Source organism: Pelecanus crispus, chromosome 6 (assembly GCF_030463565.1).
Source record: "Pelecanus crispus isolate bPelCri1 chromosome 6, bPelCri1.pri, whole genome shotgun sequence".
NCBI classification, from domain to species: domain Eukaryota; kingdom Metazoa; phylum Chordata; class Aves; order Pelecaniformes; family Pelecanidae; genus Pelecanus; species Pelecanus crispus.
The window spans coordinates 28,762,059-28,786,277 of record NC_134648.1 but is presented as its reverse complement, the minus strand read 5'-3'; the positions used below and the strand labels follow the sequence as shown (position 1 = coordinate 28,786,277).

General features: G+C 33.9%; 1 protein-coding gene across 2 annotated transcripts in view; it reads left to right on the top strand.

Annotated features, from left to right (window-relative positions):
* FUT8 (fucosyltransferase 8) overlaps positions 1-24,219 on the top strand; it is a 70,683-nt gene that overhangs the window by 30,427 nt on the left and 16,037 nt on the right. For both annotated transcript variants that reach the window (XM_075712675.1, XM_075712674.1), the window contains exon 5: positions 2,921-3,158. In XM_075712675.1, the coding sequence (XP_075568790.1) occupies positions 2,921-3,158 (238 nt within the window). The remainder of the gene's footprint in view (positions 1-2,920; positions 3,159-24,219) is intronic.

Here is a 24,219-nt window from a genome sequence, read left to right as displayed (position 1 = left end):
AAGCTATTCTGATGCATGCAATGTGATCATAATTTTTCTTCCTTCTCAATGGCTATGAATTTGACCTTTTTCAGGAAACTGCAATATAGCTAAGTATCGCTACTTTTTTTTTTAATAATTTCTCAATAATTTAAGCTCAAATAGTGACTTGTCTTAGAATTTGAGTATAGCAGTTTGAAAAAACCACAGTCATAAAGAAATTAGTTTAACTAGCTTTCTATTTAAGTCACAAATTAATGTTAGAATCATAAAATCGTCTAGGTTGGAAAAGACCTTTAAGATCATCAAGTCCAACTGTTAACCTAGCACTGCCAAGCCCACCACTAAACCATGTCCCTAGGTACCACATCTACATGTCTTTTAAATACCACCAGGGCTGGTGACTCAACCACTTCCCTGCGCAGCCTGTTATATATATATATATAAAAAATAAGTTTGTATTTCTTTCTTTCTTTCTTTATTTATTTAATAATCATTAAGAAAGTTAATATATATACTTTCTAGTTAAGTCTCCAAATAATGTTGAAACCCAAGTAAGTGCATTATATTAACATTGGTAAGCAGTCACGGTATCAAATTATGTTTCTTTATGTGTTTCCTACTCAATTTCTGTAGTATTGTTAATAAGCTATTATATGAAACTTGCATTTGCATGCAAGAAAGTTAGAAGGGCCCACCTTATCAAAGTTTACACAACTTCAAATATGTCATCAATTAAATGCTTTCATTTTCAAGGGGACACAGGCATTTGAAGGTAATAGAAAGTGTAGAAAACATTATCTGTTATTATTTTCTAAAAACTCTCAGATTATCCCTTTCAAAATAGTTACAAAGAAGTTAGTTTCAATAAGAATTTTTGCCATGTGGAAAAAATGGGAAGACAGTCTTAATAACATGCTTTATGGCTCTGTTGACATCTCTAATGTATCTATTGATCCTTTTTGCATGCTTTCTTTAAAAATCAAGATTTTTTAAAAAATGTCTTAAGTATATTGCAAAATCATTAATTAATTTTAAAAATAAATAAAATTCTGTCTAAACCAGTTGATATCTTGTGACAGACTTGTATATTTTTGATAAATACCTTTTGCTAATGGTTTACTTTTGGCCATAATTGTTCTTTTTACAATCTAGTTACATTACACAATGGTATTAAAACTCTTCTGAGATACTCTGTATAAAGTATGAATTATTATTATTAAGTAGCAGTTAAAACACCTAGACACATCTTTCAAAAATGGAAGTAAAACAGATAAACACAAAATACAGATTTTTCAGCTTCTATGACTGATCACTTACATCTGCTTCTGACAACTCTCTAAATGACAGAAAGAAGCGTCGTCTTTTTTTTTTATTAGCCTAATATTTCAGTTAAAAAAAATAGCAACATAACAATATACACTATTGTCTTTGGGTTTTGAGCTTAAGTCTTTTCTACACAGTTACAGTTAACAGCAGAAAATGATTCTACTTGCACCTGCTATCGTTGCACTTCATTGCGTGGTGTAAATATGTCTGTAGATTTAGGGAGGAGATATTTTTTCATGGAATTCTTCGTTGTGGACTTGCACACAATACTAGAAAAACCCTCTTTCTCTCCTAAAAGATTGTGGGAAGTAGATTTGTTACAGTCTTGAAGATACCTATTAGATTTAGTCTCAAGTTATCCATTAGATTTTTGATAGCAGGAGTACAGGTCTGAGGAACAAAACTTAGGAATGGAAATTTTATTTAATTTATTGTTTGTCATAGCTAGTTAGGCTTTGAATCAGATGTTTTTCCTATACATGAAAAAATCAAATGCTGAAGTAATGCACGTTGTGGGGTTTGTTGTTGTTTTTCCTTTTTTTACCAGATCTGAACTATTCTCCCCTCCTTTACACAACTGAATGCACAAATTAAAATTTTTGTTGAGTATTTTAGGACTCAGAATATTCAGATTATCTTTAAGATCACCTGTTGGAGAGATCTCAGTTCTCCAGATGGTGATTGTTGGTTTTTGGAAAGACCTGATTTGTTGCAAACTTACAGAAAATTTTATTTAAAGTTGTTTAGATGTGAGAGGAACAGAATTTATATTGATGTTCAAATATCAGTATTCTCGCAGCTTAACAGAAAACTAACTCTTTATCCTAGACATTTTATAAAAAACCTTTTTGGAATGCAGAGGTTTGTCTAGAGACATGCAACTATGAATGTGTACAACTAAGTACTATATTTTACAGAAAGAAAAACTTCTGTAGATTATGTTGTTGTGTTGTCCACATACCTAAAAATATTTATTAGTTTATACTTTTAAACATAGCATTCACATCATGTAGACATCTGCCTCCTTTGTTGTTTCTTGGATTGTGGAAGTGTAGTATTTTGTTGAGAGTGCATGCAGATTAAAATACTGTCTTTTATCAGTCTGGTCAGGTATGTGTTTTATATTCTGTATTTGGTATGTGATCAGTTAGTCTGGGAAGCAATCCATTAATAAGCATTTGTTCTATATACAGTAGACAGGTGGAAATTTTCTTTCGTTGGATGATGTGTACTCATTGATAGACAACTAACAAACTTGGGAAAATGCCAAAGGAAAAAGCATTGCAACACTGAGAATCATGTTGATGAAATCTGAACTCTGAGTCCAAATGTTAGCTTATTCTGACAGATTTACAAATGAGAAAGTAATTTAAAATCTTGAGGGTATTCTGTTTTACATTAGGATAGTGAAGTATGTTCAATAACTGTTCATGTTCACAGTGAAGAATTCACATAAAATTTTCATGGAGCTGAAGCTTCCTCATCCATTTTAATATGATATGTATTATAGTAGGATGACTTGTGTGATTTATGACATTTGTCAGGTGTTCAGAAAAAAGTTGCCTTTGTGTATATCTTCTCTTCAGCTTCTCTTTTTCATCCATACTTACAGAACCCGAAGGATTGCAGCAAAGCTAAGAAACTTGTGTGTAATATCAACAAAGGCTGTGGCTATGGTTGTCAACTTCATCATGTAGTCTACTGCTTCATGATCGCTTATGGCACTCAGCGAACACTCATTTTAGAGTCTCAGAATTGGCGCTATGCTACCGGTGGCTGGGAGACTGTATTTAGGCCTGTAAGCGAGACGTGTACTGACAGATCAGGTGCCACTACTGGACACTGGTCAGGTAAGACGTAATAACTCAAATAGTTTCTTGGTTTTTTTTTCAGTTTCATTCACGTAGGACTATTTTGATACCTCTTTCTTTAACATTATGTGGAGTGTAATGACTATCACTGCAATTGTATACATAAGCATCTTTTAAATCTTTTTTTTTTTTACTGTATTGAAAAAAAATATTATTCTTATTAAGATACCTCTGCTTTGGCAGAGAATTTTTTTAATACAAAATTTTTGTATTTCAGATTTAAATTATAATCCTTCAGCAGTCTGCCACTGTGTTACCTGGCAGATATGAATCCAATTTTTATGGGAAGAGGGTATTAAATAGAGGCTGTTGTTGGTAAACTTTAAAACAATAAAGCATGCTTCAAATACAAAGCAAAAGAAATACAAAGAAAATGCTATCCAAAAGTCATTTACACATCAACAAAATAATGAAATATTGAAAGTTTTTAATGTAAACTGAACTGACTCGAAACTGAGGTTGTAAAAATACTGGCAATGTTACATATGTTTTTATTTGTAGACCAGTAAGCTGATCCATTCTTATACTAGGCTGAACAATTTTCCTACAATAACTAGATGGGCATTCATGTTTGGAGGATCAGATAGCTTTGTCTCAAAGTAAACAGCATTCATTTTAATGGAATTCTTGCAGTCAGCATCTTGAAGAGTTACTAACATCTGCATAGTTTTATAGTTTTTTCTATATATTTAAAACATTTTTCAGGCATTTGTCAAAACTGAGTAGGCATACAGCACAACTGGAGATGGCTGGCAATGTACTAACTTTTTGCTCTCAATGTATGATAAATACTAGGAAAGAGGTTTTTTAAATTAAATTTCTGCACAGATAATTTTCATGTGAACAATTGTCAGCTTTTTAAAACATAGATGCTATTTAACTCTTTTGTTAGGCATACTTATTTTTTCTAAGTCTGTAACTGGTATTACAGTGGGAGTTTATAAATTTTGCAATAAATGCAGGGAAGACACAGTTTATCAAAAAGAATACAACTGACTGTTCTTACCCCAGACTAGGTAAGTTTAGTGAGATGTCTTCATTGATAAAAGGAGTCACAAGGAGTATTCCCTTCCTTCATTTCTGAAAGGTACAGGGTTACAGTGTGTTTCAGGAGAACTCTGAACTAGCCACTGGGCTTGGAAATTAACATCAATGCTGAGAAGAAAAGAAAAATGTAGATGTTCATTCCTTCACTTCATTTGTTTTTCTGTCTTTGAAATGGTGGAACATGTGGCCAGTCCCATAGCTACTTCCAGACAGGGAAAAATTGTTTGTTCTGACAAGTGTCTCACGTTTCAGTTGTCATTCCACAGTGATTGTGCCTCTCATAGTTTCTTAAATTATTTAAGTGCTGAAGCCTATTATAGGCAGAACGGATACCTTTCAAGGATTTCTAGTTACATAGAATCATAGAATGCTTTGGGTTGGAAGGGACGTTTAGAGATCATCTAGCCCAACCCCCTGCAGTGAGCAGGGACAGCTTTAACTAGATCAGGTTGCTCAGAGCCCCGTCCAACCTGACCTTGAACGTTTCTAGGGATGGGGCCTCCAGTACCTCTCTGGGCAACCTGTTCCAGTGCTTCACCACCCTCACTGTAAAAAATTTCTTCCTTATATCCAGTCTAAATCCACTATAGATATAGTGGAAGTGTCCGTATCTTCAACAATTGTACTACTTGGAATGATTGCTTTATAGTTATTTTACTTCCTACTGAAAATTCTTGGGAGTTGTGTTGTATGCTAGGGGTTTGTTGTTTTTTTGAGATCAGTGTGTTGTTTTGTTTGTCATTTGTGTTCTTTTTTTTCCAGAGAATCAGTAACTTTTCTTATTCATGTTGGATCCAGTAGTACTTGAAGATCTTTGTTATCTGGCTGATTAGCAGTTTAGTGAGGAAGTGTGCCATGGAGGATATATAGAGGAAGGAGAATTGCCTATGCAGTGGACAATTCAGCCCAGGGCCTATTTGAGTCCAGTCATAACAAGAATTAAGCTTTGCAGAAATTTCCTTGATGTAACACATTGTATGTGTGTAAGTGTCAACCAGATCTCATAGTTTCCACAGCTATCTCTGTGGAAGAGGTTTTACAAATATTTTTCTACTTCAAAATATTCCTCTAATTAGCTGTTTGTAGCTTCTTAGAAGGTTCAGATACAATAACCTTGCTGAATTCAGAGGAAGGCAGGGCAGGGTAAAATGGTATAGGGAACTGTAGGTTAGGATAAAATGGAGAAGCAGTACTTGCCTTTCCAAAGCAAGCGCACATCTCTAGTTCAGTAAGCTAGTCTTCTGTCTTCTGTGGTTGGTAAAGAACATTTCCAAGCCCTTGTTGTAGATACCACACCAAGAACAATGCTGATTAAAAGCAAAACCTTTTCATCATGAATACAGCCAAGCAAGTTCCCTAGAGAGGGTGTGCAGTCTCCATCTTTGGAGGCTCTCAAGACCTGTCTGGCTGAAGCCCTGAACAACCTGTTCTGGTCTTATGTCTGACCCTGCTTTGAGCAGAAGTTTGGAGTAGATGTCCTCCTGACCTATAAACTGGGTGATCTGGACAAACTTAGTAAATGAGTTTAACTGTGGGAAGTACTGATTATGACTAATAATAACGTGGTCTTTTAGCCTAATGAACTGGCACTGTCCAGAACCAGCTGCTTTAGAAGGGGGTGAAAGTACAACAGCAGGCAAGTGAGGAGTAAGCTCTGTCGAAGAGAAATTCCTAGAAAGGGTCAGTTCCTCCTATTTTGGTTACACATATGAGTCCTCATACATGCAGGTGAATCTTACATCTTTCTCCATGTGGTTGATAGTCAGAACACATCAAAATCTTCAGTCTTCTCAGTAGGACACTACATACCCAGTGCATATGGAATCTTAAAGAATTTAACTATTAAAGTCTAAGAGATCTCAAATTAACTTTTTCAGATTTACAAAATCCAATGGTGTGTAAACATACTTGTGTATTTATGCATCAAAACAACATTTACACATTGAAATAACATCTGTTCTTCAAAGCTTCAAGATGCTACAAAACTTTTCTTTGAAAATTCTATTGGGTTTTGTGAACAAGAATTTTGTCCAACAATTAATTCTTAGAAATGGTTGAATGTTTTCTAAAAATAAGTAGAAATGGAAAACTGACTTCAGCTGAAGTTTTATTCATGTTTGGCAAAGTTAGCAACTGAAATTGCCATCAGGGCATGGTTCTGGGCAGACTGCTCTATGTGACCCCAGAATTTAGTTGCAGGCAGTTTTGTGAGCCTTGCATTTAGCATAATAAGGTTTAAACCAGTGTTCTGGAGCACTTATGCACACATGACTTAAAAAGACTATATATTTTCATGAAAATCTGTTAAAACACATCATGATTTCCTACAATATTGGCTCTTGCTGATGAAAGTACATATAATGTTTCCTTTTAGCTCCCTACTTTTTTTTGTTGTTTTAAATGAGTTTCTAAATCAGGATGCATAATGCAAAAGCTGAAGGCATGAAATATCTTGATGTGATCAAATTTTTTTAAATTAATGAATGCCACTAATTTGAACTTGTAGATAGAAGATATTCAGCTATGAAAGACAATCTTTCTAAGGTTAGCCTACTGGATAGCTGCTTGCGCTATAAACTGTGTTAAATTCTAATCTTACGCAATGGCATGATCACTGAGGAAGAATGATACTGACAATTGATCTCTCTTAGTAGCTCAGTGTGGCTTCAGTAGGAATCTTCACTGGATATTTAAGAGCCAGTAAATTTGAAAGACATTCTATCTTGCTGAAGATTTCTATATGTTTTTTATGTCTTTCTAAATTTATATAGATTTTGATTTATCTTTTTTTTTTTTTTTAATATTCTGTACCTTTACAGGGACAAATGAGTCTGAAATTCTTAGCTGTAATTAAAAACAGTTCATCTGCAAAACCACACCTTTAATTTTTTTTTTCCCTACAACTTCTGAAATGAGCATGGGATTTTCTAGGTTTTCAAAACAAATTTATAAAAATGCATAGAAATGTATAAATTTCCATTTCTCGTAAACAAACTGTTTCTCCTACATATTGTACTTACTATGCTGTGTATATGGGTTTTTAATAAAAGTAATTTTTTAATTATATATAAAAAATATTCACAGAAGCGAATGCTTATATCAGCATATCAGTGTAAATAACAGATACAGGCCAAAAAGTCAGCAAATTATATCATCTTAAAGAATTACTTTCATGTAATTTGCAGATGTGCATAGAATAATAATTTAGTAAATTGTGTTTCATAAGAAAATTGTTTAAATCTGTACATTTATCTTCTTTTTAATTAAATTGCCTCTGCTTGACACTTTTATTTGTATTAGCAACATGAAGTTTTGAGGTTTCTGAAGTCTATCTTCAGCGAAACAATTTAGATAGTAATCTCTTCTACAAAGAATTAAGAGGCTTATATGAGCTGAGAATATTTGCATCTTTAAAATATTATAGGTCCAGTCCTCTCCTAACTAGGCATAAAAGCTAAGCTTGTATATTTCAGAAAAAATTAGCATGTTTTTGGAATTTTCCTTCATTTCACTCGAACACTTTCATACTGTCACTCTAGAGAAAAAAAAAATCTTAATGAGAGATGGTTGTATGCATGTTCTTTTTAATTTTCAAATTATAAGTTGGCTGCAATTGTAACTTATATTTTCCCTTGATATCTGTGGTCAAACTATTTATGAATAATTTGGGTAAGAATTTTTATAAGAAGTATGTATGACTTCCTAGTAATCAGAGTCAAAATACAGAGAACTTGTGAAGACATATTTATCATTAAATTTTTGATTAATTTACTTTAAAATAATTAGTTATATTCAGGTTTAAATTTTTAATTGCCAGGTCATAATATTCTGTTTTAGCAACATGCTAAAACAGGGTAGGCCTCTTTTTATCGGTTTTTACTTACTGATTTATGATATCCTGGTGGCATTCCCCAATAATACATTGAAGGAGGGCTGTTAAATAACTAAATAAAAAAGAGAAACAATACACTAAATGGGAAAGGAAAGATTAAAAGAAAGATTCAGAGAAAGAACAGATTAATATACAGTTAGAAGCCATAACTGCATTATATGGTGGGGAATGAAGGGATGTGGATGTAAAGAAGCCGTCTACATGTTTTAAATAATAGTGTGTGCTCCTTCCCATAAGGCCTGCAAACCAGTAAGATGAAAGAGAACTTGAAAAAGGAATCCTGAAACAAAGTTTCCTGTGGTTACATTTGAATATTGACTTTGCTGCCTCTAGCCATGGTTTGATGAATGAATACTTTTAAGGCAGGGGTACCCAGAGGGGAAAAAATGGCAGAGCTCTTCATTTGGTGGTAGTGCCAGCTTTTAAGTATTCATTGAACTATAATCTTAAAATATGAATTAACTAATCTGTTTATATGTATAATTCAAGACAGAGAATACTGTGGGTACTCAAAATTAATTTTTAATTTATTAAAGCCAATCAGGCAACACTAATCAAAAGGACTAAATGAAAATTGCAAATGCAAACCATAGAAAGTTCTGCAGAATTAATTGCAATAAGTAAAGAAGTTTCATTCCATGAACTAGATCTTCCTTGACAGTAGGTTTTTTAATGTAAATCAGATGAATATTTAGTATTAGCCTAAAAACCCCTTCAACTTGTATACAATTGTATGAATTATGTTTTGCTCCCATACCTCTCTTCTTTATAAAATCTTGCAGAAAAAATTGATTCATTTCTATTTCTAATTCTTAGTATCTTTTTTATGCACTTTCATTATTTACATTTTAATTCAAGCAAATTTATGTTACTGTCAAGCATACTGGGGAATGACGATTTGAGAGAACAGAGCAGAACAGCAATCTGTCTTGTATTTTGCCTTTGTTTCAGTTGTGTTAATCTTGAAATCAAGGTGCTGATATTGTGTAGATTTTTTATTGTGAAGGTGCTTTGTAAGATGCTCTATATGAAGACATTTGTGTCCATAAACATGAAAAAATATTTAGAAAGTTGTAACTCTTAAAAGGACTTTAGAATTCTAATGAGGTAGGTCTGAGTTTTCAGAGCAATGCAGTAGCCTAAGAGAGCAAAGTGTGATCCTTATGTCTAAGTGAAGGGTTAGTGAATAGTAGCAAGAAGTTATTTTTGCCTTGCAATGGCCAGGCTGCAGCGCACTCACTAGTTTTGTTATCTGGCCTTCAGAATGGGTATTGATATATATGAAAGGATTCTCAGAAAGAACTGCACTGATTCAAGGCCAGAAACATCTGCTTTACAGTGAGAGATTAAAGAACATAATTCAATTTAAACATGAAGCAAGTTTAAAAAGCTGGTCCTGCCACATTTTATAGGCATTTCTATATGGGAAAAGTTTCTACTTTTAGACAAAAGCATGTGGCTGGACAATTCAGATTGGAAATACAGTCTGTTTTTTGCAGAGAGATTTGCTGACTACTGTAATAATTTATTCAGGGGATACGGTAGATACTCCATCAGCAAGTCTTTGTTTTATCAAGATTATGTGTGTTCTTGAAAACTGGATTATCTCCCTTTCAATCTTTTAATATTTTGCATGTGTGGCATAGAAGGTTATTGTGATTTCAGTGACCCAGTTGAAGCTGTGATCTGGTATGCAGTAAACCGGCAAGGATGAGGAAGGCTGAACAGAGCCATCAGCAACTCAGTAGCTATGCCTTGGATGAGCACAAGTAGAGTAATTTATTTTGAACAGTCCTTTACCTGCTGTTGCTCAAGAGATTGGAACAGCAGAAAAACAAAAGGAAAAATAAGTTGACACGTTTTTTAAAATGTGCATTTTACTTTTTTGAGCGAGGTGAGTCAATCCATGAAAAGAAACACAAGGTATATAACTCAAGAGTTAGATGTTGTCTTTGAGCACATGGCAATCCTTTTTCACTTTCAGATATCATATCAGTGCTTAACTGCATGAACAACGCTGTTAGTGGAATAAAAGAAGCAAAGTCTTAGAGACAAATGGATGTCAAATTCATTTAACCAGCTAATCTTACAGTGAAGGAAAACACTTTACATATAGAGAGGTGGGATGGAGCGGGAGAGAGATTGATTTGTGTTATTGAGCCTGGTTTACTATACATAATGTCTTTGAGGTCATTGCAAATCTCCTTTCAAGAGTTAGAAATGGAAAAAGATCTTTTCTAATGGATAAAAACTGACTTTAAAGTTAAGGTGCTTTGAAACATTTTGAAGTCCTGTTCTGATTAGAAGCCTTTGAATCAAAAATATTCTGAGTATGTAATATTCAGAAATAAAAATGAAACTGATAGAGGTGAATTCAAAATCACACAGGGGGTAATGAGGCAAAGATTTCAGTATATTCCAAAAGCAATTACATTCTTTCCTGGTAGGAATTACGTGTCATGAGACATAAGTAAAAGAAATTGCCCTTTTTTTTTTTTTTTTTTAAATTGACATATCTTTATGCTAGTGTTACCACCAGCAGACCAGATAAAGTACTAAAGTACTGTATGTCTTTTTCAGTTTTACCACTTCTTAAGTTAATAATTGGGCATACTACATTTTTTATCATTGAAGTCAGTATTTAGTGTTGCTTTTTATGAAATTTTCATCCTTTATAAAACATAGGTTGATGCTTTCTGGATCTCAGAGAAACTGAACAGCATGCTTTGCTGTAGCTTATACAAGTCATTTAAAAGATGATTTGTGATCCTGTTTTGAACTGTGGGTAGAGAAGATTGTAGGTTTTTCCTGCTATGAACTGTTTCTCATTAACTTTTATTCACATAGAGAACAGTTTCTGGAAAGGTAAGTTGTCGTATATATTAAAAAAAAAAAATCTTCACATAACTATAAAGAAAGTTGTATTTAGAAGATATCTGGTAACATAATTGAACTCAGTTCCAACATCCTTGTGTAACAAAAAGAAAACTGTTAACTATATTCCTGTTTTTTTTTTCCCTTTATCCTTTTTTAAAAAGGGTTTACTTATCTAGATCATATGCCCATTGCAGCAAAAGTGAAGAGTCCAGGCTTCCTTTAGCCCTAAAATAAGTTAAATTGTAGCCCCAAAGTACACTATTTTAATTTTTTTAAAATTCTTGCTACAGCTTTTTACTTGATATGAAAATGTGGCTGTCCAAAATCAGAAAAAAAATTATTTCAAGTTCATCTTGAGAATATATTAGTTGTTGTCATAGCTACATTTATATAATATAGGTCATTGTCTGAAAATTGGAAAATGGTGTCTCTAATTATTATTTCTGTTACAGAAGCTCCTAAAAGCCTTGTTGCGACAGGTATTTTTGAGGGAGATAGTCTTATAGACTGTAAAATCTTGCAGTCAGAATTAGAACCAGTAAGACAGACACAGCAGAAGATATTAGTAGAGTGACTAACTTTATACCTAGTGAAATCCGCATGAAGGCATTTAACTTTTGTCTTAATTTTTAAATATAGTATACAGCAAAGTTATTCATAGTTATAATCCAATCCTACTGTTTAGTAGCCTGGCATTCATTGCAGACATAGCAGAGAAATGAAGATACTCACGAAAGTAGTTTCTGTACCTGGGGAAGTAGGATCAAGTAGTAAAATACAGAAGCAGGTTTTGAAATAGAACAGCACTGTTCTGTTCAGAGACCTGAGACTAAAACAGAAATCTTCAGAAGGACTTTTTTGGAGGGACTACAGGCAAAAGGAGTAGAAGTGTCACAGTCAGAAAATGCTTGGATGATGTCACGTTAACTAAAATGCTGTGAGTTATCAACATGCTATCAACATACATCAACATCATACGTAGTTATCTCCTTAAGAATTCATAATTAACTTGGTGTTACTCAACTTGTCCTTCATATGTTATTATATTATTTGCTATGTCAGCCTTATATACGTTTCCATCTGTTAAAAACATCATGCCATTTCAAAAATGAACAAGACTCTAAACACGGTCCATGTCAGTTTTTTAAATATGAGCATAGTAAGAATTTCAGGAATACAATACATTCCTTAAAAAAGAAAACATAAAAAGATATTGTTTTTTATTATTATAGATACTTTCTTCAGTTGTTGCAATCTGTACTACAGTTACAGCACTTCACTTCTTGGTATGTTTTTTTAGGCTCAGTCATCTACAATGCTGCAGTCATTAACCATTGTCCAGCATTTTTTTTGATGTTAAAATTCACTTTGTGCACTTCTCTGCTTTGTATTTTGTCAGTTTAGGAAAACTGAGGATAATTTTCCAGCAAATTTTATGGCCAGCATTGCAATTAGGATTATTCTGTCCTTAAAACCCCAATCCTGTTTTCTCCTGCTTATGGGGTGAAACACTAGAAGGGTAAAGGAGAAAACACGATTAGAACTGAAACATTCTTTACTCCATGATAGCACTCTGTCTGGAAGAATATTGCTAAATTACAGAATAAACAGAATATTATGTAGCACCCATTTATTAGAGTAAACTTGATATGTAATGAATATTACCAGTTGTAGTTAGCTAACTATTTGTGGATTTTAACGAAAAGATTTTGTTTTTAGCTATGGGTCTAAAATGAAACTGCTTAGGAAATAAAGCGTGCTTTTGCAAATAGCATTCTGTTGAAAAATGCAATTTTTTAATTGCTATTATTATTATTTACATCATTAACTTTTTTGAAAATTGTCTAAAAACCCTGTGTACAATGCAAAACATTCAGATATTACTGCAGGATATACCTTTATTAAAGTGTTGCATGATCAATAATAATTTAATATTGTAAGAAAATCTTTATTATGTAGTCTCATTTTTCTTGTCATTACATGTCTGTGAATGCCATCTCACCTACAATATCAAAATGCAGTTCCTTATGCAAGTGAAGATACTGAATTTTAAGTTCTTGGGTGCAACTCACTATTACAATTGTGTTACTTTCCTTTTTTTTGTTTTTTTTTTTTTTTAAACCCATAACATGCAGGGGAATGAGAGATTAGTTTACATGGAAAGACAGTATAGTATCTCTCATGGCACCTCTTGCAAAACACCTTAAAGTTTGGGTTTAATAGTCTGCATTCCGATTAACATTTTAATTTTACTTTTTCCCACTGTTGGACATAAAAAACACTTACCGTTATCTTAAAAAAAAAAAAAATCCATTATATGCTCTAAAGCGATTATATGCAGATTTTAATTATTTCACAACCTTGATTTTCTTTTTTAATATATATACATACAGTATCTTGTCAATACTTGATATGTTCCAGTGAAAATGTGTTAAGACATTTGGCTTGCTTTATTGGTATACTACTCTTAAACATTTTGTAGCTACAGTGGAAGTTAGGTGGGAAGACTGAATAAGAGAAACCAGGTAAGTGAATTTGGTGGTGGTGGTGGTGGTGGGGAAACCTAAAGTGGCCATTTACTTATCTAAGATAAAATGACAAAGTTATCTTTGCATCTTAGAAATCTTAGAAAGCAGAATTCAGGTGAATTGAATTTAGCTTGGGTGAGTGTAGGGATTGCTCAGTTTAGGACACTATGTATCATTTGTAAGGTTATATTCTGTGCATGCACCTCACAGACCTCCAAAAAAAAGTACTCTTTTCCAGACAGAGGGATGAAACTGAGAAAAAATGGGAAGAGAAACATAACTGAGACTTTGAGTGATATCATAGAGTTGTCCTGCCTTCAGCTTGCAATTTTGGTATTGTTGCGGAGGAATATTTTCTGCTGTGGTGATAAGAAGCTGCCAGAAGAAACAGAATTCTAGAAATAGAATGGGAGGCTGAAATTCCTGATTTGAAATGTGTGCATAGCCAGAATAGCATGTCAGAAACTTATGGGATGTTTCAGTACTCACAGTACTTTATGTGAGAATGACAGATGATGTCATGCAGCAGAGGTATAGCCATGTCTGCTTAAAATAACAGATAAATAACAATAAATAAAAATCCAAACAATCCACTACAATGTTTCATTTAAAAAAGGGATCTACATAAAAAATAAGTCAGACTGCTTATGAAAAGGGACTAAATACTTGCAAGCAGCATGGAGATTACATAAAACATGGACCAAACTCACACCACCTGTCAAAAAAACCTTTATTTTTAAAAGGCAAATATGGTGAAGTTGCTTGATTTTGTTAAAAGGCATTAAAAAAAAAAAGAAAAAAAGAAAAAAACCAAACCCCAAACAAATCTTGTGAGAAAAATAGGAAAGAATGTAATTTCTAGCAAATTACATACGAAAACGTGGTAAGGAAGGCCAAAAAAAGATTGTGACGAGAAGCTTGCTAAAGGCAAAAAACCTGATAATAAATCCTTTTTCAAACACATCAGAATAAGGAAGCCTGCCAGAAAATCTGGAGGGCCAATAGATGATCAAGGGATGAAAGGAACACTGAAAGAAGACAAGACTGTAGTACAAACTATGAAAATCGTTCACATCCACATTCATTATGAAAGGGCTTAGGGAGGCTCCCATGCTGGAATTTCTTTGTAGGGGACACTTCGGATGCTTTTTCTCAAACAAGTGTCATTAAAAGAATTTTACAACAAAATATTTTGTTTATAATTGCTATTTGTTTATAATTCCTTTTGTTTATTATTCCTTTTGTTTATAATTGCTGTTCTGTGGAACAGTGGAAGGTGGCTGAAGGAATACCAATTTTCAAAAAGGGTTCCAGCAAATCACAGACTCTGTATTGGACAAATTAACAGAAATAGTAACGAAGAATCAATTTAGGGGCTACACAGAAAAATATGTTATAGTGGAGAAGAGCAAATGAGAGTTTTATAGAAGGAAATAATGTCTCATAAATTTAGTGGATTTATTTGAAAGAGGCAAAAAATAGGTAGGCATGGAAGTCTGAGTTCATTTAATATCTTGCACTTCAAGGCAGCACTTCAGAAGGCTTCCAGATGTAAACTACCATGAGATAGAAGAGATGCTCCTCATGTATATAAAATTGTGTTAAAAGAAAGTTCTGAGGGAAAGGGTAGAAATTAATGATTAATATCCCTTAGAGGAGTAAGTCACCAGCCTGGACTGATGCAAACTTTACTCTTCAACATATTTGTGTATCATCTGGCCAAAGAGAGAGAATATGAGATGGCAATATTTCTTCATGATAATAAGGTATTTTGGTTAGTGAAGGTGAAAATTCTTTGTGAAGAGTTACAGAAGGCTCTTGCAGTAGTAAGTGACTGTGGAACAGAATAGCAGGTAAAAGTCTGTGTTGATAAAGGCCAGGTAGTGGGGAAGAACAACCCTGAACTACACACTTGTGGTGAGATCTGGGTATGTATTGCTATTTAGGAGGTGTGGAAATACATCCAGTGGCCAGTATACTGCAGTGATATGTTTGCCTAAAAACTTGTGCTTAAACTTTGTGTGTGATTAACATTTGCTTTTCAGTATTTCACCTTCAGTATTAGAGAGTGCCTGTTTAAATGGTAATACTAAAGGAACTGGGTGGCTCAATTGATGTACGTTGGGAGTAAGGTTTTTCATTTTCAGATCACAAGGTCATATCTGTGGTTCAAAACCAGTCTGACTGGATGTTTGGGTGCATCTCTGAAATAAGTATATGGATTTCTTGAGCCACTGCTGCTGTTGACCCCTATTTTGGCAGCCTTTCCAGATGCAGAAAGGCTTGCATGAACACAGCAAGTTGAATGCTATTGTCCCCTCTTTCAGAGAGAGGACCAGATCAGAAATCCCCCTCTGAGGGGATCAGAGTAAAGCCCTGTTGATGTGGTGTTTTTGCCAATATTTTTCATTTTTTGTGTGTAAGTAGAAAAACTACATAGTTCAGTTTTCTGCACAGCTGCTTTCACAAGAATTTTCTTTCAGAAAAATATGAGAAAGTATAAAAATAGCTGTAACTTTTTCACAAAGACTGTTAAGTGTGATCAGTATTAAAATCAAGTAGCTGTACACTGTCATTCTGCTTATTCCTGAAAGATTGAATGATCTGAAATCAGAATTACAGGAGATGCAGTAAATTCTTGTAACTAGCTTTATTTCTTTTGTTCTTACATAGAAGAATGTTTGCCTTTGGTCTTCCAGTGGGTTTTGGTTTTTGTTTTGGGGTTTTTTTTTTTGATTGGTGTTTTGGGTTTTTTTGTAGCAATGCTTTTAACATAGTCTTACAACTTGTGACACAAAGTTCACCTGTGTAATCCCAGATCTGCCATACTAAACTAAATCAGTTTGTATTTTAATAGGTTCCTCATAAAATACATTTGTGTGCTCTTTCACACTATAATCAATGAAGCGCGCAGTACTGAATGTTGATTCTGATTAAGCCATTTATATAGGCTAAGTGTACTATTGGTTCTCATTTAATTGTTTGAGGAAGTACAGTAAATCTTTTCTTGATAAAGGAATGGTGTTCTTAGAGGTTGTTTTCCATGTCAGCAGCAGGATGGGAGATAAATAGGGAATACATTGCTTTTAAATACAGCCATTGTTAAGTAAATTTTCCAGTGGCAGAAGTAAGGATGTATATATTTCTTTAATGTTTGATGTATATAATTGCGCTATCTATCCAATAATGCTCAAGGAGCAAGAAGGCAGAGATTTTGTACAATGAGTTCTCTTTATGTCATTGTTAATTTAGCTTTAGTCTGTATAAAATGCGATTGACTGTTTGATAATAGTTCCATGCATGGGCAGGACCATAAGCAGACTAGCAAATGCATTGTTCAAAGAGAATTATTTAAGTATGTTGAAGTGAATGAAGGTAACCTAGAAGAAGAGATTTTTTTTTCATGAATAAATGTGTCCACTGAAATAATTCTTTTCAAAATAGTAGGGACTTACTTCCCTACATTTCTTCATTAGAGGAGGTTGAAGCACTGCTGATATTTTGTAGACCTGGAAATCTAAGGAGTGCATGAAGGCGGGGGGCGGGCGGCAGGCGGGGAGGACTCTTGGCTCTGTTCTCTGCAGTGGTACCAATAACTGATCACATACCTGATCGCATATCTTATGCTGTCCATATGAAATATTACCTTTTGAAGCATGGCTTTCCCATTTTCCTAAAAGATTGATGTTGCCCCAATATACTAGCAAAACTAGTACTAGTAGCTTAGTGATTATTTGCAAACTTTTCTTCTCACAAGCATTAAATCATGGATGATTGGTAAACAAATGCCAGGTTTCCATTAACAAACTGTAGAAGTTTTTTTCTTTATTGTCACTCTTCTAAGAATTGTTCCATAAGCAGAAAGCTACAAATTGACCTAATATTAGAGTTTATTGGATTTTATTTGATTTAAGGTAACCATTCTGTACTTGAAAAGTTGTACTGTAGCATGTACCTAGGGAAGAATGTAAGTGGGTTTTGTGTTCAAATGAAAAAAATTGTTGGTTTTGGATATCAACAGACAGCATTAGGCAAATCGAGAGTAAAATTATCTCAGAAATATGCTGGGTCTCAAACAATCTTTACGAAGTTTCAAATGTTAATCTGAGTTCTTTGTTTGGCTGCATAAATTTCAATCCAAGCTGAAGCATTCTCAGATATTGGGGAAATTATCACCTGCATTCAAGTTTCAAATTACTTTCTAATGCATTACACTAGTCATTAAAGTGTCAGCAATGTTATGGTTAAGTAATATGACTGACTTTGAAGTAATCTTTAAACAAGTGTAATCTGAACTGGCAGCTGTGGGGTCAAATTCAAGTCATGAAAATATTTCATCCAAACCCTTCCTATGTCTTGAAAATGGTTATCACCATTTCCAGATGAAAGGCATCCCAGAGCACCTCCAGCACTATGGGTTATCAGTCTGATACTTGGGAAAGTGTCATTTAATATGGGGTCATCTTTTCTACCAATGCAGTTACTATTAATTCTGTATAGAGAGGCTGTAGTTCAAGGCTGGACTTTTTATTCATTTCAGTATAACTTTAACAAATCCTAAAGGGTTCTTGTCTTTTTGCATTTGAGTAATGAATAAAAAACAACCTAAAAATTTCAGCTAATTACTCAACATTTACTTCTTGTATAGATTCAGAATGTCATACTGAAAAGATGCTTTTATTGCTATATATTTTGTTAGACATGAAGAATCAACTAAGTAGGCAAATGGTACAGAATACAGTTTTTTGACCATGTGAAATAACTGAAAGCTATACCAAAACTTAAGGCAGAAATAATTTCTTGGAATTTATATTTCGGTTTCTCAATGTTTAGGCCCTCAGCCCACTGCTTTCTCTTATTGTTGTGAACAGATAAGAAATTTGAAAACTGCATTTTATTACATTGGTCTTCTACCTACATTGGAAGACACACATTTATTTTGTTAACATTTCATATGAAAAAATGAATATTTAATATTCCAAGGAAGAAACCTTTACTATAATCTCATATTTTTGGCATTACATGTCCATGAATGCCATCTGACACGTTTTGTAGAGAAATCATTAGAACCTATTTTCCTTTATCTGCTATTACATAAGTCCTGGGACAAATCTCAAAGACATACGTATTTGGTTTGCAAATGCCCTTAACTCCTATAAGACACAGTAGTGGTTTTAAGTTTCTAATAGTGTGCAAATTAATAATACTTTATTACTGTAATAGTTATGGAGAAAACTTTTATATTTATATGTGAGTTATATTGGGGTTTTTATTGATTCTTCCATTACATTTTCCACTTACTTTCTTTGGAAAATACAAAATTCTGTTTTCAGATGATAAACCACTTGAAAATGGGCATACATGGTATGACTGAAGACCAGAAAAATTTCCTTTTCCATTATTGCAGGGTTACACTCTTGGTTTTCCCCATTTTATGTTAGTAGACCACATGAAGCAGAATGTGTCCCTGTTTCTCTGTTTCCTTCAGATGCACTCTTAAGGTGAGGTGTGCCTCACTGATAGGAATTTCCAACAGCATAGCGGTTTTTTCTCTGCTGTTTTATTTGTGGCTAACTAAAATGTCTTTTTGTCTACATTCATCTTGAGGGTTGTGTTCCATCTGGACTTGCATATGAAGGTATTTTTACTAATTCATTGAAAGAAGAGTCCTCTAACTGTTCAAATTAGGACAAGATTGGGAGCTCAAGTTATAAACCACTAGCTCAAAAAGACAGTAAATGTCTTGTCTAAACTGGGAGCCCTTCTCCACTAGATGCCTGCCCAGCTAATTCTGAATATTAAGCTCCATTCTCATGACCTGTTGAAAACTTTTAGGTCTCCTAAAATATTGTCTTGAGGTTGTCTTGGTTTTTGCATGCTTATACACGCTTGTTACAGGCTCATATGTGCATATGTCCAATTAGCATATGCACACCAGAGATCAGTCCCTGCAGATAAGTCCCTGCAGCTGTTAAAGGATCATTATAAAAGTAAGTTGTTTATCTTCTATTCCAGAAAAGACAACCTAATATTCAAAGCAAGTTTTTGTAAGTATTTTCAGGTCTATAGTAATTAACATTATACTGAAATAGAGAATAAGCTTCAGTGGCATTGTTTCTAATCAAATCCAGAATTAGTTTTTCTTCAATATTGCTGTAAAGATCTTTTCTATATGTTTTCCCAAGTTATTTCAGCTATCCTTATGTAAGATCTTACTTTTAAATGATCAGTTCTGACTACTCTTTGCATGAATGACTAAACCTGGATAACATGGCAAAACCCCTTGCATTTATAAAACTGTATTTGCCTTTGCAAATACATTTTATGGTATTTTCTGGTAGCCACAGAGCTGGAGCTATTCTTAGACAGGTACCCCTTTCATATAGGCTGTTTAGATGAAATGGGGTTATGTTCAAAAGCAGTTTGAATATATAAAGATAAAAGGAAAAATAAATTACTAGTAAGCTTCTTGATTTCTACTTAGTTTGACAGTCTGCTGAAAATGCCTTCACTGACTGTTATATGAAGGCAATCATACACTTCATCTGTAAACTTTTCAGCTGGCATGCTGGGTATCTGAACAATTGAGGAAGGGAAAAATCTTTCCTTTTCAATGTTCTCTCAAAGTGATGTGACAATGGCCATAAAAAACTTCTGATAAGTAATGAGAAGTTTTCAATAGAGTGAAAGACAAATATAGGTCTTTATAATACAGCTCACCTGAGCTTACTAAAAAAGGGAATGGAGGCCCTAAAGCTGTCAGTAGATGCTACTGCTTTAGTTTTGCTAGAGACATAGCTATTTCAAATACAGAAATTAGTAACACTGAGTTCATGCTTTCATTAGGTCCAAGAGGGAGAACATTCATTGAAATCTCATTACTTATTAGGACAGTAAGAGCACTGTTTATCTTTACATTGTGGTTTTGATTATGGGTAGGATTTTCAAAGAACTGGAATGATATGGGAAAATAAATACTATTGAAAGTCAGTGGAACTTGTGTTACAAAGACATGTGGGTAGTTCAGGAGCTCTGGAAGGTAGGGTTTTTGCTGGAGCAGAAATAAGACTGCCATCAAAGTTTTCTTTTTTTGAAGGGAGCTGATAAAATAGTATCTTCAGCAGAGAATTGTTTTAGCCAGGTTTCTTGTGAGAGCAAAGGTTTTGTCATCATGCTGTACCTTTCTATCTGTTCCTTTTTTTTATCCTAACTTAGTGCAAGTTCTGAGTATTGGATGAATTTTGGCCAAATTTGACTGAAAGAAATAGGTCTTGTTAAGGTCTCTCAAAAGTCCTCAAAATAGATAGCCTGGGTATGTGTATACAGCTGCTCAAGCCAATAATCAGACCTACCAGCAAGTGAGAAGCAGTGACTGGCTGATTACAGATGGTACTTTCTAACAGGCAAACAGTACAGAGAGTGGGAAGATACATGGGAGTATGTGAGGGTAGTTGCAAGAGTTGCACAAGAAAGAAGAGGAAAGTATGCAGGAAAAAAGCCTTGGGAGTGCTGGGTTGAGAAAAGTAATAGAAGACATGTTGGTATGTTTGAAAACATTTTGGTTTATTCCCTCCTGAAGGTATCAAGAATCAGCCTCTTGGGATGACAAATGGGACAACACTGCCCATATGGCATATAAAACTGGGGGGGGCGCACGGAGAAGGACTGTATTTTCAGTTTCTTTAAAACTGAATTGCACCAAATTTATTCAATGCTTGCCTGCCTTAAAAGGTTTGATTAGATAACGATGATTAAAAAAAATTAATAAGTGGAACACTAGTGAGAAAGTAATTAGAAACCAAGTTCAAAACCTTTGTATTAAAAATACACAAAGCAAAATCTTAGAGAACAAACACTTAAATATACAGGATATATTTTACACTGACTACTTTAAAAGAAAAATAGGATTCTTCATCTCATTTGAATTCAATTTTATAATTCAACTATGGCATAATGCCCTTACTAGGTGACTAATAATGTTTGGAAATGCCCAAAAGATAGTTGTAGGAGATGTAGCCTGCAGCACAGAACAGATAAAAGCATACTTTTTCTTTCTTCTGAACTAGTTAACAATTCATGAATAGCATAAGACACCAGAACTTTGCATAGTTTCCATTGTTTGTTTTGTCTGCTTTGCAAAGAAAAGCATTAAAATATCATTGAAGTTGATGAGCCATGAACCTGGTGTCTTTGCCAATACATAACGGTAGCCAGCAAGACAATGAAGAGCTTTGTGAGAATCCCTCTCACCATATCCTGTGCTAATCTAATGGTATTCCTAGCACTCTGACGTATCTTGTGTGATTGAATTTAGAATTGTTCACTCAGTTGGGGTGAGGTTTCAAATTGGTAGTAAGTCTTTCAGGTTGTGGAGCTTAGTTAAGTAGAGCTGTGATTAGTCTATGCAAGTCGATATCAGCTTAAATAAGTCTATATTATAAAACCAGAAAAGCAATGAAGCTATTCCATTTCTATTTGAGTTTATTCAATTGTGTTTCTAGCAACACAAACTGAAACTAAATTGAAGTTCTCATTTACACAACAGGAATGTCCTTAGCACAATGTTCCTTAGCATACTTTTAAGGACAACTCCTTGAAAGAATACTTTGAAATTAGATGACAAATTCCAAAATAATAGGAGAATGAATAAAGTGCTCAGACAGATTTTCAGTTAACATTAACTAATAGTATTGATTGTTACTTGAAACGAGGTTGATGTTTTGGCATGCAAAGTAATTACACCCAACAAAAATGCTCATCCCAATGCAGGTCTAAGCCAATGGTTAGATGGCAGGAAGTAAGGTAAGGTAAAAAGACAAAATTACAAAGGTCCTTTTGAGCCAAACCAACGTTTTTCACACTTCAAAGTTGATATGAAAGATACAAATAGCAAAAGTTTCTAAATGGGCTTTAAGGTACTGCAGGGAAACAAAGTTATGCTTTTTATAACACAGTTCATTTCAGTATTTAAAAAGTAATCAGTGGGACTCCTGGAAATTGAAACTGTATTACAGATCTATTAGTGATGAACATATCCAAAAAATGGTGATAAATAAGAACTAGGTGGTGCAGCTGGCATGGGTCATCTAAATAAAAAAATCAATTTCTTTGCAAGTCCGTGATTTTCCTCCAGAGTATGTTGTTATGGTAAAAGAGTGAGTGTTATCGATATTGCGGTACTTTATGACTATTACAAAAACACTTGACCTTTTGATTACTCAGTGAAGGAAAAATGGATTAAGTTGCAGAACTTTGGAGGACAATTATTTAGGTTAATCCAAACTGAGAAATAACGCCTGGAATTGTATGAAACTTAAACAAGCTATAAATAGAATTATAGAGGCAAATTTTGGCAACAGTAAAAGCAAAATGAATCACATTGGAAGAAGTAGCTTAAAGTATTGCTGAAATGTAAATTACCTATAACAAGCCATATACATTACAAAAACATTAAGTCATTCTTGATTGATATGAATTGTAGCTGTTCAACTGAAGATAGTGAAACTGGTTTAAAAATAAGAACGATCTTTTTATCCACACATTTCTTCAGTTTTTAGCTATGTATTCTCTAAATTTTAAAATACCACAGTTGTTCCAATTCCCACCTGTATTTTGTTAAATAACAGATAATCCATAAAAGAGAATAATCCATACTAATGCTTACATCTTTTTCTCATGTTGATAGTTCAAATCACAGTTTCATCATGTCAATCAGGTCCAATTCATATCAATCAAGAATGACTTAATGTTTTTGTAATGTATATGGCTTGCCTGTCGATCTGACTGAGTTTTGGTTATCTACTGTATCAATTATTTTGATTGCAGCTTATTTCTGAGTAAACTAAAACAACATCCTGCTATCCAAAAATGTCCATGAAAGTTTTTTAAACTATGCCTGTTGAAAATAGGACAAGACCATTGCCTATTAGGAATCTTCCAATGAACACTGGGGGGGGCGGGGGTGGGGGTGGGGGCGGGGGCGGGGGGGGGGGGGAAGAAGAGTGAGCAGTAGGATAAGAAAGCTGTCACTTGCCTATATGGCTGTTGCAGTGAGTTGTTTAGTCCTTCAGGTTACTAAAGAGTTACTTTTCACTGTTTTTGTCCAGGACAAAGGCAAACAGTTGCTGTAAGTTTTCCTTTTACTGCATCTGCTATCTTATACTTTAAAGTGAGTGAAGACTAATAGGAAGTTTTTTGTTCGTTGTTCAGAATGATTATAAAGGTAATAAAAACTAGAAAGTTGTCAAAAAGTTTCCTAGAATTGTTCACACATCTGTGTGTTTTATTACACAGGTGTTGTAATCAGTGATGTCAAATGGCTGTGCTTTATCAGAAGTTTGTATGTTTGGATTAAATAGATTTGCCCACTTCTAATTTTATGTAAACCATTAACAAAATGGAACATTGTTGAAAATAGGGATGACCGTATTGATCGTTTGATTTTTTAAATTTTTTTTTTTTAAAAAACAGTTACATGCGTTGTCTCAACACTCTGTGTGTCAGAATTATTTTGTCAACAGTTAGTAACTGGCAAAAGTCCTGAAGCATGAGGGGCTTCTGTTACCATTTCAAAATTTCTAATTATAATAACAACATGTTCTTTGATCTGTATTTGTGAATATTTCATTTTATGACTTTCCATTTGTTACCCATACTTTCAGTGATAGTTCCCTTGTTGGGTCTCATATTGTGTATT